Here is a 13,664-nt window from a genome sequence, read left to right as displayed (position 1 = left end):
GTTAGAGGCCAGACTGGTCAGATAAAACTGAAAGACTCTTATCTCCAGTGAACCAGCAAAGAGCCCAAAGTGGACACACACACACACACACACACACACACACACACACACACACACACGGGAGCTGGAAAATACTTTCTTCTCCAGTCCAGAAAGACATTCTCAGCCACGCCCTTTAGCCAGGCTAGTCTGCCAGGATTAAAGGTTACTATCAATGCTCACAGTGGGGTTGAGTCTGTAAAGTCTGGAGGAATAAATGAATTGGCTACACAAAAGCAGTGCTCTTTTCCACGTTTTTTTCCAGAAATCAGGGCCTGGAGGAGACGCTCCGCTGGAGTCAGGTTGGCTAGGTAAAACACTCATCACCTTAATGCCAGCAGCAGCTCTGGCCAGCCTGAAATTGTGTTTGATCTATTCCTAGGATTTCTTCCTGCCTGTGGCCACTGAGGCTGAATTTCTACTTCCTGGACAGTTGTGAAGCGTGATTCACAAATCAATGCACTCGAGTGCAACCTAGTAAATCCATGTCAATAGAATTATTAAGTCCCTACCAGACAAGGTGTTGTGTGGTATAAGCAAACAAACCCAGGATGGTGTTATGCCCAGATGAGTGGAAACAGAGAGGCTGCAAGTGAAGAAATGGAAGGTCCTTTATTACAGCCAGCGGGGGCTCAGAGAGTCGCTATTGCCCAACAAAGATCGCTCAGCCCTGAGGGGGGGAGTTAAGTGGGGTTTTTAAAGGCAGACAATGAAAAATTTACATATGTTTAGTTAGTACCTGGGAGATTAACCGCTGGGGCCCAAGGCCTGTATCTCTTAATTTAAACAAAAGAGACAGATGAGGGGTTCAAGACCTAGGTGAGTGGTAGAAAGGACTTTAACAATTAGTGGGAGGGCGGGGCTGGTGTGTTCACTCTTTAACTCCAGATTTCCCTTTCTCCTGAAACTCTGCCTCACCCTTTGCTGAAGACCTGGCTGGGAAGAGGTGCACGCTGGGAACTTCATTAGCCCTAGGGGAGGCATTTCAGTGGCACACAAGGTGACGGGTGAGATGTGGAAAACCCCACTTGGTGACCGTGAGGGCTCCAGGGTCAGATCCCCTGGCTCCAGGGCTCCACTTGCCCGCTGTGTCACCTCGGGTCACGTCCCCCCTCTCTGAGCCTCAAGTTAAATAAGAATCCGAAAGACATGCTAAGACAGTGTGGATACAGATCTTTGCTGTATTTATCTGTTGATACATGCATCTATCTGTACATGAATACATAGATATAGATATCTATATTAATATCTGTCTGTCTGTCTGTGTGTTACTGGGATTTTGAATTTAGGACCTGGTATTTGCTAGGCAAGCCTCTGGAGCTCCGCCCTCACCACTGACCACGCCCCCACCGCGCGAACCACGCCTTTCACACCTGGCCACGCCCCCACCTACAGCCATGCTCCCGACGGTTTCGCCACGCCCCCACCACGAGGGCCCTGTCATTCAAGCCACGCCCCCTACACCTTGAGCCACGCCCCCACCTTGATTGCTCCTTGTTACCTTTCAGGAAGAGGCTGGCGCTCCTGCCTGTCCTGTCCTCAGACTTCAGTCCTCCCATCTCTGCCTCCCCTGAACCGCTGGGGTGACAGGTTGGCATCACACCAGGCAGGTCTGCAAAATGGAGTCTCCAGTAGCTAGGCATGCTCTCTTATCATGAAGACTGAGGACACCCCACCGAAGGGATTGTGAATCACACACACACACACACACAATTCACAGACCCTGGACACTTTTATTTTTGGCTTTAGGAACTTTTATTTGCATAGGTAAGACAAGGGCCTGGGGCCTGGGGAAGGTCTGGGGCAGGGGAGCAGGGCACATGAGGGTATTGGGGGGCTCACTTCGGGGGTTCAGCAGCCAGCACGGGGAAGCAGCCTTCACGGTGCCACTGCCGGTCTCGCAGGCGACGCACGGCCTGCATCTGCGGCTGGAAGGCGCCCCACTCGTTCCAGTGCCGGAAGTCCCCGGGCTCCAGCAGGTACTGGTATCCACGGTAACCCGGGTACTGGTAGCCCACCCAGCTGCAGGGAGAGGAAGGACAGTGTGGAGGCAGCCAGCCCCGCTTCACCACCCCAGAGACCCTGGGCCTTTAGTCCCTGGGCCCGGGTCCCACAGAGCTGGATGGCTTAGGCACCTGAACCCACATTCCCAGCCCACCTAGAGCTGCTGAGCTCAGGGAGAAAGATGGGAGGAGGGAGCCTGTGTCCCAGCCCATTTCCTGTGTACTCAAGGGAAGCTGTGTGAGCTCCCATCTAGTGTCAGACCTGCCTGAGTTCAAGCCCTAGCTCTGCCATGGACGAGCTATGGTGGTACAGGTAGCAGCAGATGCAGAGACACGAGGAGGTGTGTTACTCCATTGGTTTCCTTCAAATGGTTAATACCATACTGTGTGTGACCATCAAAGATTCATTGGAAAGATCTTTCCAGGTCCTTCTCAGACTCCCTGGTTAGCTTTCAAAACCTGGGTTACATTTTGGCCTCCTAGGAGAAATCTCTGTACCCCAGCCATCCTCACAGGTCAGGAAGCAGGGCCCCAAATTTCAGAGAAGAGAACAGAGCGAGAAAAAGACCAAGGCCCTGAGAGTTTTACAGGACCTCGCACAGAATCTGCAGGTGTAACTAGGAACCTAACTCTTGTCCAGACACCAGGGAGTCTCTGCACTGGGTGTTTGGAGGCAGGAGGTAGGTAAAAGTAGCTTCCTTTGGCACCTGTCTGGCCCCTGATCCTGGGGCCTCTGCGTGGGAAATCTGAACTCCTAGGAGTTGAATGGCAGCTTTTTAGAAGAATCTCATCTGCCCATTGTTCTGCCAGCAATACTGAGGCCCAGAGAGGTAGATGTGCAGCTCACCCAGGCTCCCTCCCCAGCCTATCAGTAGCAGAGTGGAGGACCCTCTGCCGACCACAGAATCAGTCACAGAAGTCCCTACGTTCATCCTCCCTGCATTCACACATCTACTCTACCGAGACTTGATGATCACTTCCGTCCCACTCTGGCTGAGCAGTAATCTACCGACTTTGTGAACAACCAACAGCTGGATTTGTTGATGTGACATTTGTCAGAGTCTGACTACTGCCCAGAAGCTTGAGGCTTTTCCGAAACAAACCTTAGGAGCAGGAGCCAACTGGCCCTGGGAGCTTTGGCGAGCAGCCTTGGCATCCCATTGGGAGGGGGAGGGTACTTACGTTCCGCTGGAGACCCTCACGCTGCCCACACGGTCACAGAAGCCGTACACCCAGAGGCTGGGCACATCGTCCTCGTGGACTTCCATGGTGTTGCCCTTGAAGTTGTCACGCTCAAACAGGCAGATCCGGTGCTCATGGGCATCCTGGGAAGGCACCGGAAGGTCAGGAACACAGGGAGAAGCAGGGAGGAGGGATGCAGAGGGGCCTCTGGGAACCAAGGGAGGGGGGGGAATCTAAATCTGCACCGACCACTAGGGGGCTCTTCCCGGATGGATGATAGCAACCTAGTCATCATGGGGGTATTCTGCAGGTAGACTGAGTCAGGCAGTACTGTCACTGAGCTGGATGTCAGCTATGCACCACACGTTCAGATGCATTCTTATGACCGTTGTGATGGTGATAGCCAGGGCCACAGAGGCACAGAGAAGGTCAGACTAGTTTGTCGACAGCACACAGCTGGCAAAAGGCAGAAACGTTCACAGACAGATCATTCCTAGGCCCAATCAACGTTTCTGAGTCTAAGACTGTTTATTCTGGTGTGTGTGTGTGTGTGTGTGTGTGTGTGTGTGTATCCAAATGCTGCTACTAGGGCTTAAACTCAGGGCCTGGAGCTCTTTTTGGCTTTTTCACTCAAGGCTAGGGCTCCAGCCTTTGGGATAAGAGTTGCACAGACTTCTCAAAACTGGGATGGTTTTAAACCATGATCTTCAGATCCCAGCCTCCTGAGTAGCTGAGATTACAAGTGTGAACCACCAGAATCTGGCAATATTTCCCATTCCTTAAAATCTATTTTTTTTTGGCATCAACAGTCTTATAAATAAAGCTATAAGAGTTACAAATGGGCCCTGGAGTCATGGAAGGGTCCTGGTGGAACACAGATCTGACTTCGAGTCCAGCTTCTGACCTGAATGCACTGACCCTCCCCCTCCACACCTCCCTGTGCTCCCTTAGGGAATGGGCTTACGGCTACCTCTGCCTCTTGCACAGGATCACGGGTAGTAAGTACCCAAGCTGTGGTTCAGCCAAAGCAAGGGAAAAGGCTCACCCGGGCACCTGGGCACTGGATTCAAGTCTGGCTTGCACTGAGTTTTGTTACCCTTATTATTAGTTTTTCTTTTGTTTGTCTGTCTGTTTTGAAGAGGACTCTGGAGAGTGGAATCAGGCCCTCAGGCATTCAGGCGACCACTCTACCCTGGAGCCAGCCCCAGCTCGGCCCTGCACGTGTTTTTATTAAAGTGCCACAAAGACGAACAGGTGAGCAGAGACAGAGTAATGCCAACCTCCAGTTTCTGGTGTCCCACGGGGCTGGGTTTGAATGCCAGGCCACCAATGTGTGGACGTGGCCTTATGCCCTTCACCCACTATTTGCAGCCTGAATTTCCCTGTTTTTAACACGAATGTTGCAACAGCCGTCTCTGACTGTGGTCAGGATTCTGTGAAAGAAAGGGAAATCACCCGGCACAGAGCAGGCACACTATAAATGCACACGCATCATGTGACTGTCATTCACCAGCAGCAGGAGGAAGCTGGCAGAACAGGCCAACTTCCCCCTATGAAAAACTCCAACAGAAGAAGGTTGACAAAGCAAGTCAGTGAGTTCTTCCAGAGAGAAGGGGGTGGGATATTTCAGTGGGGCCTTGGAAGTTGAGTAGGATGTGAAAGATGGAAAAGGGAGTGTGTATGTGTGTATGGGGGGGCGGGGTGCAGGAAAGAGATTGAGTAGAAAAGAAGACACAGAGGCAAAGACTGGGAGAGGGGTGTGAGGTGGGAACTAGGGGTGTGGCGAACTTTGAGCCAGGCAGTATAAAATGCTCCTGATGACGTTGACAGCTCCCTGGTAACCATGATAACAATACACTTAACACTGGGACGGTCTCAAGGGCCTGGTGAGGCTTAAGCCATGGTCCCGCACTGCCGGTGGGGTGGAGACCAGACTCCTCATTGTGTTCTAGGAGGCCCTGCACGGGCTGGCCTCTACGGATAGACATCGACTCCCTTCCTCCTTCTTCTGTCCCTCCTTCCTCGGCTCCCTCCGCTACAGACCTGATGGCTTTTCTTCTAGCTCATCTCCAGGCTTTCTGGGTTTTCCATCTTCAAAAACTGGGGGAGGGGGAGACCCTGCCCCTTCCCCAGGTCAGAGCCCTCAGTTCACCTCTTCTACCACTTTAGTGAGAAGGCCCAGCCCCTCCAAGGCTGTGTGGTTCCAGACTGATTTCTGAGGTTAGGATCTGAATAGATTTATACGGTGAACCTGTGGGTGGGCAAGGGTTTCGTCTGGCCCAACAGCTGCTGCCGTTCCTCAGGCATTTCAACTCAAGGCCATCTCTCTACCACTTGAGCCACAGCTCCACTCCCGGTGTTTTGTTTGTTTTTTTTTTGGGGGGGTGATTCATTGGAATAAAGAATCTCAAGGACTTCCCTGCCCCAGGCTGGCTTTGAACTGTGAGGTTCAGATCTCAACTTCCTGAGTTGCTAGGATGACAGGCATGAGCCACAGGTGCCCACTCAAGCCAGGCTTTTTCCCTGGAAAGATTCCCCCCCCCCAATCCTTTATACCTGGAGATGGGGCTGGAACCTAGCAGGGAGAGGGAAGGGGCTGCTCAGAAAGGATATGGATGGCTGGGAAGGTGGCTTCGTGGTAGAGTGCTTGTCTAGTATGCATGAAGCCCTGGGTTCGATTCCTCAGTACCACATAAACAGAAAAAAGTCAGAAGTGATGCTATGGCTCAAGTGGTAGAGGGCTAGCCTTGAGCAAAAGAAGCTCAGGGACAGTGTCCAGGCCCTGAGTTCAAGCCCCAGGACTGGCAGAAAAAAAGAAAAGAAAGGATGACGTAGGCCCAGGCCAGGCAAGGAGCAAGAGGATGGACAGGAGGCAGCAGAACACGGGACCAGCCCTGGCTGTATGGAGACTAGCTGGAGTGGAGCTTGTATGGCAAAGATAGGGACTCTCGCCCAGCCCCAGAGGTGATGTGATCTGGAGAAATGGGTACCACACAGGCTGGCACTGGCAAGTAAGATGGAGTTGCGGGTGATTCATCACCGCTTGGAACTGTGGGAAAACCATGAATGAAGTGAAGGGGGATGTCTCCACTTCTTCCGCTTGAGTCTTCTGTCTGCCCACTTAGTTAAATATTATCGGCTGATTTACTTTGTCGGCTATTAGCAGGACATTCCAACTGCCTTGCACCATGTCCCCTGTCCCTGTTTTGAAATTGAGGCTGGACACTTGGCGGCTCACACCTGTAATCCTAGCTGCTCAGGAGGCTGAGATCTGAGGATTGAGATTCGAAGCCAGCCCAGGCAGGAAAGGCTGTGATAATGCTAACTGTCGACGAGCCAGCAAAACAAAACAAAAACGAAAACAGCTGGATGTGGAGCTGTGGCCCAAGTGGTACAGTGCTAGCCTTAAAGGAAAAAAAAAAAAAAGCTCAGGGACAGCATCCAGGCCCCAAGTTCAAGTCCCAGGACTGGTTCTCATTACTGCTGGCTCTAATAACGAGAAATCTCTGTGTTTCTATTTCCTGGGTTCACAGTCCTGGGTGGATGACAGAGACCTCAGCGCCCCGCCCACCAGCCCCGCCCACCACAGACCACGCCCACTCACCATCCTGATTGGACGGAAGGACATGAGCCGGTCACTGCGGTAGCTGCTGGACCACGTGTCCCAGCGCGGGTACTCGCCCTTCTCCAGGACGAACATCTCCCCGCGGAAGTTGGACTGCTCGAAGGCCACCCAGCTGCAAGGTCAAGGGCCAGGGGAAAGGCTGTTAGCTGATCCCCCAACCCCTCCACCTTCTTGAGGTCCTGAGGACATCCGGAGAGGCCTCAGGGCGCCCCACGCTGTCTAGGTTTGACTCTGTGCTGTGTGACCTCGAGTAGTGGCTGCAACCTTTCTGAAGCCGCCACCGCCCCCAACTCCTCTACCTTCTGAAGTCAGTGGAGGCCTAAATGAGATAATATGCAGACTGTGTTCACACACGGTTCCGAAGTCCTATAAGGATGGTGGTGGGGCTGGGATTTGAACTCAGAACCTCATGCCTGTTAGACTTGGTGCTCATCACCTCCAGGCTTATTTTTTGAGACTAGAGTCTCCCTTCCTGCTTAGGTACATGCCTGGATCACTGTCTGTCTAGTTCAATGGTCCCCCTGTAGCAAGGGTGCTGGCCGCCAGTCACCGCATCTAGCCTCCCTTAGGAGGACTAATTAGAAATCTGAAGTCTGATGAGGGACTATGGATGCTTTTCCAGTACCACCTGGCTAAGGCGGGGCAGTGAGTTTGTCTTTGGGGGTCCTGGGAATCTAGGGGGAGAAAGTAATTTTCATTCCATAAAGAAGAAGGCCCATGAAGAGAGGAGTCTCATCTCCCCAAGGGCTCCTGGGACCATGTTCCCCCTGAGACAGTTGGGAGAGGAGACCCGTCCTCATGGTGTAAGGAACAGAGCATCCCAGGAGACCTAGGTCTGGGAATGAGCCAGCCTCATTGGGTGACTCCAGAGTGGAGTCAAGCTAGCCTCGCTCTATCTGGCCTGCAGTAGAAGAGAAAAGAATACAGCAGGGCTGGGAATGTGGCTTAGTGGTAGAGTGCGTGCCTGGCATGCAGGAAGCCCTGGGTTCGATTCCTCAGTGCCACAAACACAGAAAAGGCCAGAAGTGGTGCTGTGGCTCAAGTGGTAGAGTGCTAGCCTTGAGCCAAAGAAGCTCAGGGACAGTGCCCAGGCCGTGAGTTCAAGCCCCAGGACTGGCAAAAAGAAAAAGAATACAGCAAAGAACAGAGGAATGGATGGGTTGGCAGGTTGGATGGATGGTTAGATTGGTGGGTTGATGGGTAGATGGGGGGATGGATGACGGATGGATAGGTAGATGGGTACATTTGTGGGTAGACAGGTGGATGGGTGGTTGGATATACAGATGGCTTCTTCTGAGTCTCCTGGGAGCTGAGTCACAGTGGGCCTGGTCCTCTCTGGAGATCCAAGTATGACAGGTACCTTGGGTGACACTGCCCCCTGAACTCCCCTGGGAGTTTGGCCAGATCACTGGGGCCCCACGGCTGTATCCCCCCCCCATTGTACCCCTTCCATGCCTGGTACAAGCCGACAGGGGCCCAGCTGTGCCCCTCCCCCAAGCCCTGTTAGGAAAAGAAACAGCCGGATGTGGGCAGTGTGGGGCTGCAGGCTTGGTTTAGACGTGGGTGACTCAAACCCGGAGTATTTGTCCTCCAGCAGAAATGCAGATGGGCTCTGCCTGAAGCTAGGCCTCTCCACACCCCCTCCCCCTGCCCAGCCAGCTTAGGGGAAAGAAAGAAATGGCCTGGAGTTCCAGGGACCTTGGCCTGAGGGCACAGGCCCTGTGGAGGTGCTGGAGAGGCCTGGTGAGGAAGGCCTGGGGGGTAGAGGCCGGGCTGGGGCTGTGCACTGTCTGTCTTCCCATAAGCTCAGACCCACAGCCTGGACAGCCCTCTCTAGGCATACATCATGGTACTTACCAGGTTTCCTCTATGCTAACCTTCCCCACCGGCCCCCACTCCTGGTGCAGAGACTGCAGGAGGTACTTCCAGGGACTGATCTGGGATCCAAGCTTGTCTGATGACCTTTGCCCTCTGCAGAGCAGACAACCCTGGGATGGCCAGAACCCAGGCTGACCAGCCCCTAGGGGTTTGGGGTGGAGAATCAGAAGCCAAGGGGCCGGCATGGGTCCAGCCCTGGAGCAGACCGAGTACCTTGACCTCAGCTGGACAGCCTCTATGGGTGGAGGATGGAGATTCCCTCCTTCCATGGAGCCCAAGTTGGGAAGAGTCAGGGCTGTGTGAGGCCAGTGCTTGAGGCTTGCCCCTCGAAGCCTCAGTTTCCCTCTCTTTCTCTCTCTGTCAGTGCCAATTCTTGAACTCAGGGCTTAGGCACTTGTCCCTAAGCTTTTGGGGGGGGGGGGAGCTGGTGTGCTCTAACACTTGAAGCACAGCTCTACCTTGGACTTTTTTTTTTGCTGGTTCATTGGAGATCAGAGTCTCACCAGGGACTTTCCTTCCCCAGGCTGGCTTCAAACCTTGGTCCTCAGATATCAGCCTCCTGGGTAGCTGGGATGACAGGTGTGAGCCGTGGTGGCCAGCTCCTGTGTCCTACCTTCCGGCAGGGCAACTCTCCCTTGTGCCCACACAGGGCAGCCCAGCAGAGCCCAGGCACGCACCTGCTGCATGCCGGGGGTGTGGGATGCTGCTGGTGATGCTGCTGCTGCTGGTGCTGTCTGAGGTGTGAAGCCCCCCTCCTCCACCCCCTCCCCACACTCACGGTCCTGAGATGACGATGAGACTCCGAACTCGGTCAAAGCCACGGTCCCCCAGATTCAGGCACTCCCCGGAGAATTCCACCCGGCGGCCCTGGAAGTTCTCTTGCTCGAAGATCACCAGCTGCAGGAGAGAAGCCCCCATATCCCAAGGATGGGGGGGAGTACGGACTGAGGGGAAGGACCCAACCTGTACAACCTGACCCCCCATCCCAAAACCAAACCAAGCAGGTCCCAAGGGTCAGTGAGGCCTGAGGGCCTCTGTCGGGTGACTTAAGATCTGCTCCCCCCTCCCTCATTAGGAATGGTGGGGGGAGGGGGCATGGCCCTGTCAGATCCTGCTCTGCATTGGTTCTTCGCTCTGAAAGCATTCTCTTTGCGGTTGCCCTCCCCCACCCCAATCTTGGAACACCGGCCACCAAGTTATGCTCTAGGCTGTGTCAGCTTCGCCTCATATGTCACCTCCTCCTGGAAGCCTTCCAGGATTGCTCCTCCTCTACCTCTTGTGTGGAGGCTTGACTGAGTCTTTCCCTATGCCAAGTCAGCCAGAGGACAACACTCTGTGATCACTGCAGCTGGGTTTCTGCACTCCTCCCCCCATGCCCGGTGCATCATTCTCCCCTTGACCCTCACCGCGCCCCCCCAAGACTCCTCCTGTGCAGACCCTGAGCTTTGCCGCTCAGTGAACAGAGACACCTGTCTCCCTTCCGGAAGCCTCTGGTTTCTGAGATGGGGGGAGGAGGCTCCTGAAGCCTCCACACTACATTCCCACTCCCCACAGGCCCCCCAGAGAGAATCTTCTGCCGAGAGCCCCCCAACATCAGGAAGAAGCCCATCCCAGCCAAACCCGGGCATGGTGGCACACACCTGCAGTCCCAGCTGCTCAGGCAAGAAGTGCAAGCAGGAAAATCGCTGGAACCCAGAAGCTAGAGGCCAGGCTGGCCCCCTGAGCAACACCCCATCTCAAAAAAGATGCACATGAACAAACAGAAAGACAACCAACCAACGATAAAAAGCTGGAGTCTTGAGTAGGCTACCTAGCAAGGATAAGGCCCTGAGTTCAAACCCCAGGACCATCCAAAAGAGAAGGAAAATAAAGGCCAGGTGCCTGTGGCTCAGTCCTGCAAGTCTAGCTACTCAGGGGGCTGAGACATGAAGATCACAGTTCAAAGACTGCGAGGGTAGGAAAGTCCCCGTGAGACCCTCATCTCCAATTAACCACTCAAAAACCAGAAGTGGCACTGTGGCTCCAAGTGGTAGCCTTGAGAACAAATTGCTCAGGGTCAGTGCCCAGGCCCTGGGTTCAAGGCCCATGACAGACAAAAAAGGAAAGGAAGGAAGGGAACAAGGGGGAGGGAAGGATAAAAGGAGAAAGAAGGAAGCAGGTGCTGGTGGCTCACACCAGTAATGCTAGCTACTCAGGAGGCTGCGGTTCAAAGCCAGTCCAGGCAGGAAAGCCCGTGAGACTCTTATTTCCAATAAACCACTCAGAAAACTGGAAGTGGCACTGTGGCTCAAGTGGTAGAGCGCTCGCCTTGAGCTGAAGAGCTGAGGGACAGCGCCCAGGCCCAGAGTTCAAGCCCATGACTGACAAAAAAATAAAGTCTGGCACCAGTGGCTCACGCCTGTAATCCTAGCTACTCAGGAGGCTGAGAACTAAGGATTGCAGTTCAAAGCCAGCCTGGGCAGGAAAGTCTGTGAAATTCTTATCTCCAATAAACCACCAGAAAACCGGAAGTGGCTCAAGTGGTAGAGCACTTGCCTTGAGCTGAATTGCTGAGGGACAGCGCTCAGGCCTAGAGTTCAAGCCCCACGACCGACAAAAATAAAATAAAATAAAAAACACAAAACAAAACAAAAGAAAGGAGGGAGGGGGTGGAAGGAAGAGGGGCTGTGATTGTAGCTCAGTGGTAGAGCATCTGTCTAGCATGGTTCAAGGCATTAATTCAATTTTCGGGTACCTCCAAACAACCAACCAATCAAAGCCCTCCTGTCAGCTCCATTGGAAAGATCACCGCCTTATCACAGCCTTATCACTCAGATAAGGGGTGCAGTCAGCCAGACAGTGGCAGTCCGTACTGGGAACTGTCACAGGAGCCCAGACCAAGGTCCCACCAAGGAGCCATTGTGGGGGCTGCTAGCTCCCAGGAAGGATGCCAGGGATCATCCAGCAAGTGACGAGAGAAAAAGAAAACGCAGAATAACCACCTACAGTATATTCCAGTAAGTTTTTTTTTAAGGATGATTTTACTGGAATGATTGGTAGAAATTAAGTCGGGCGGATCCTGAACTTGGAGGGGCGGGGGAAGGGGAGATGGCAGAAGTCTAGAACTGGGAAGGAGGAGGAGTCGAGACCCCAGGGGAAGCTAAGGGAGTGCTTAGCCAAGCCTTGGATTTTCTATAGACAGTGGGTTTGTGGCTGTTGATGGCCTTGTTAAAAAGTGAGCTGAGATGAACGGTTAACTGCAACAATATAAATGAAAAGCTAGCTGTGTACCGGCCAGTGGGGTGAGTGAGCGTGTCATGAACCTAAGATGTCAGGTTCTTGCATCTGAACTTGCATCCTGACAGCCAAACCCCAGGGGGCGATGCCGGGCTCTTCCTGGGCCTTTCTGACTTTTTTGTTGTTGGTGGTGGTTGTGGGACTTGAACTCAGGGCCTGGGCGCTGTCCCTGAGCTATTTGCTTAAGGCTAACACTCTACCACTTTGAGCCAGAGTTTTCCGTCTGGCTTTTGAATCGTTAATTGGAGATATGAGTCACATGGGGACTTGTCTGCCTGGGCTGGATTCTGAGATCTCAGCCGCCTGAGTAGCCAGGATGACAGGCGGGAGCCGCCAGAACCTGGTGTCCTCTCAGACTTTCTTAACAGATTTTCAGAAGGGTCTGGACCTTACTCCTTTTTTTTTTTTTCTTTTTAAGTAGTGTATGTGTGTGTGCGTGCACACAGGCACACGCACTAGTACTGGGGCTTGAATTCAGGCCCTAAAAGCAGTCCCTGAGCTTTAAAAAAACAAAAACAAAAACCTCAAAGCTGATGCTCTACTTCTTGAGCCACAGCTCCGCATCTGGCTTCTTGATGGTTAATTAGAGATAAGAGTTTCACAAAGCCAGGCGCCGGTGACTTACACCTGTAATCCAAACTACTCAGGAGGTTGAGATCCAAGGGATCATGGTTTGGGCAAAAAAAATAAATAAATAAAATAAATAAGTAAAATAGTGAGAGCTCGTTGTCCATCAACAAATCTGGGATGATGGTCCAGTGTTTGTTGCACACTAATGCAATGCCCGGCGAGCAGTCCCAGCTCTCTATTTAGTTCTGAGAACTGGCTCTACTTCCTCTCTGGCTGCCCTCTGATACCCTACCATCAGTTAGAAAGCTGCAGGTAAGTGGAGAAGGTGTACATAACCTTTCCTGCCCGGCCTTATGCATCTTTTATAGAGAGGGAGCTGCGTCACTCGGAGGAGGGGGAGGGGGAGGGGGCAGACATGGGGGAGGAAGCAGAGGGCGTACCCCCCCCCAGCGGCCCACGTCCTTACCCGGTAGCTCCCAGGAGGCAGGTCGCCCACTTTGGCGCTGGGCATTGGCACGGATGCGGGGACGAGGGCAGGGCCGGGGCCGGGGGCTGGTCCAGTGGGCGGGGCTCCCTTCCCCTTGCCCTCGGGCCCTGGGTTCACGGCCGCTGTGGTAGCCGAGGCCTTGGCAGGCTGAGACATGGCTCGTGCTGCAGTGGAGGTCAGTGGGGAAGCCTGAGGCCTGGGTGATTTCCGGGGTGGCCGCCTCCCCGCTCTTACCTGCTCCCCCTTACACACCTGCGTGCTCCTTCATAAGCACAAGTCTTGAAATATTATGTCTCATCCCCGTCCCCTAGACAAGGGCCTCCTATCTGGGGTCCACCCCCCCAGTTCTGATGAACTCTCCTCTAAGACTTTGCTTATGCTGTTCCCCACCACACAGACACACACAGACACACACAGACACACACACACACACACACGGCCACACCCTTCCCTTTCCCCCCGGCTCTGAACTACCTCCCTTAGCTGGTCTGGGTTTGTTTCTTTCAGATGGGATCCTGACCCTCGGGGTAGCTGGGATCATGACCCGACCCTCCCTGAGGCTCAGAATGAGAGAGAGAGAATGAGGAGGGGGGGGGAAACACCC

At 53.6% G+C, this 13,664-nt stretch overlaps 1 protein-coding gene across 1 annotated transcript; it reads right to left on the bottom strand.

Annotated features, from left to right (window-relative positions):
• Positions 1–1,877: 1,877 nt before the first annotated feature.
• On the bottom strand, positions 1,878–13,216 carry Crybb1 (crystallin, beta B1). Its single transcript, XM_013014360.1, has 5 exons — positions 13,040–13,216; positions 9,506–9,624; positions 6,829–6,961; positions 3,225–3,367; positions 1,878–2,061 (listed from the first exon to the last, which is right to left on the bottom strand). Exons 1-5 carry the CDS (start codon positions 13,214–13,216, stop codon positions 1,878–1,880), a joined length of 756 nt encoding a protein of 251 aa, XP_012869814.1.
• Between the last annotated feature and the right edge of the window lie 448 nt (positions 13,217–13,664).

Source organism: Dipodomys ordii, unplaced genomic scaffold (assembly GCF_000151885.1).
Source record: "Dipodomys ordii isolate 6190 unplaced genomic scaffold, Dord_2.0 Scaffold23, whole genome shotgun sequence".
Lineage (NCBI taxonomy): Eukaryota > Metazoa > Chordata > Mammalia > Rodentia > Heteromyidae > Dipodomys > Dipodomys ordii.
The sequence above is the reverse complement of the archived record's forward strand: the minus strand, read 5'-3'. Positions and strand labels throughout refer to the sequence as shown.

Excerpts from the sequence above, each read along its gene's own strand:
- Crybb1 (XM_013014360.1), bottom strand. The coding sequence starts at position 13,216 with ATGTCTCAGCCTGCCAAGGCCTCGGCTACCACAGCGGCCGTGAACCCA. Across the intron at positions 6,962-9,505 it reads CTCATCGTCATCTCAGGACC|CTGGGTGGCCTTCGAGCAGT; the intron begins GTGAGTGTGGGG and ends TTGACCTTGCAG. Across the intron at positions 2,062-3,224 it reads GTGAGGGTCTCCAGCGGAAC|CTGGGTGGGCTACCAGTACC; the intron begins GTAAGTACCCTC and ends CTCTCCCTGCAG.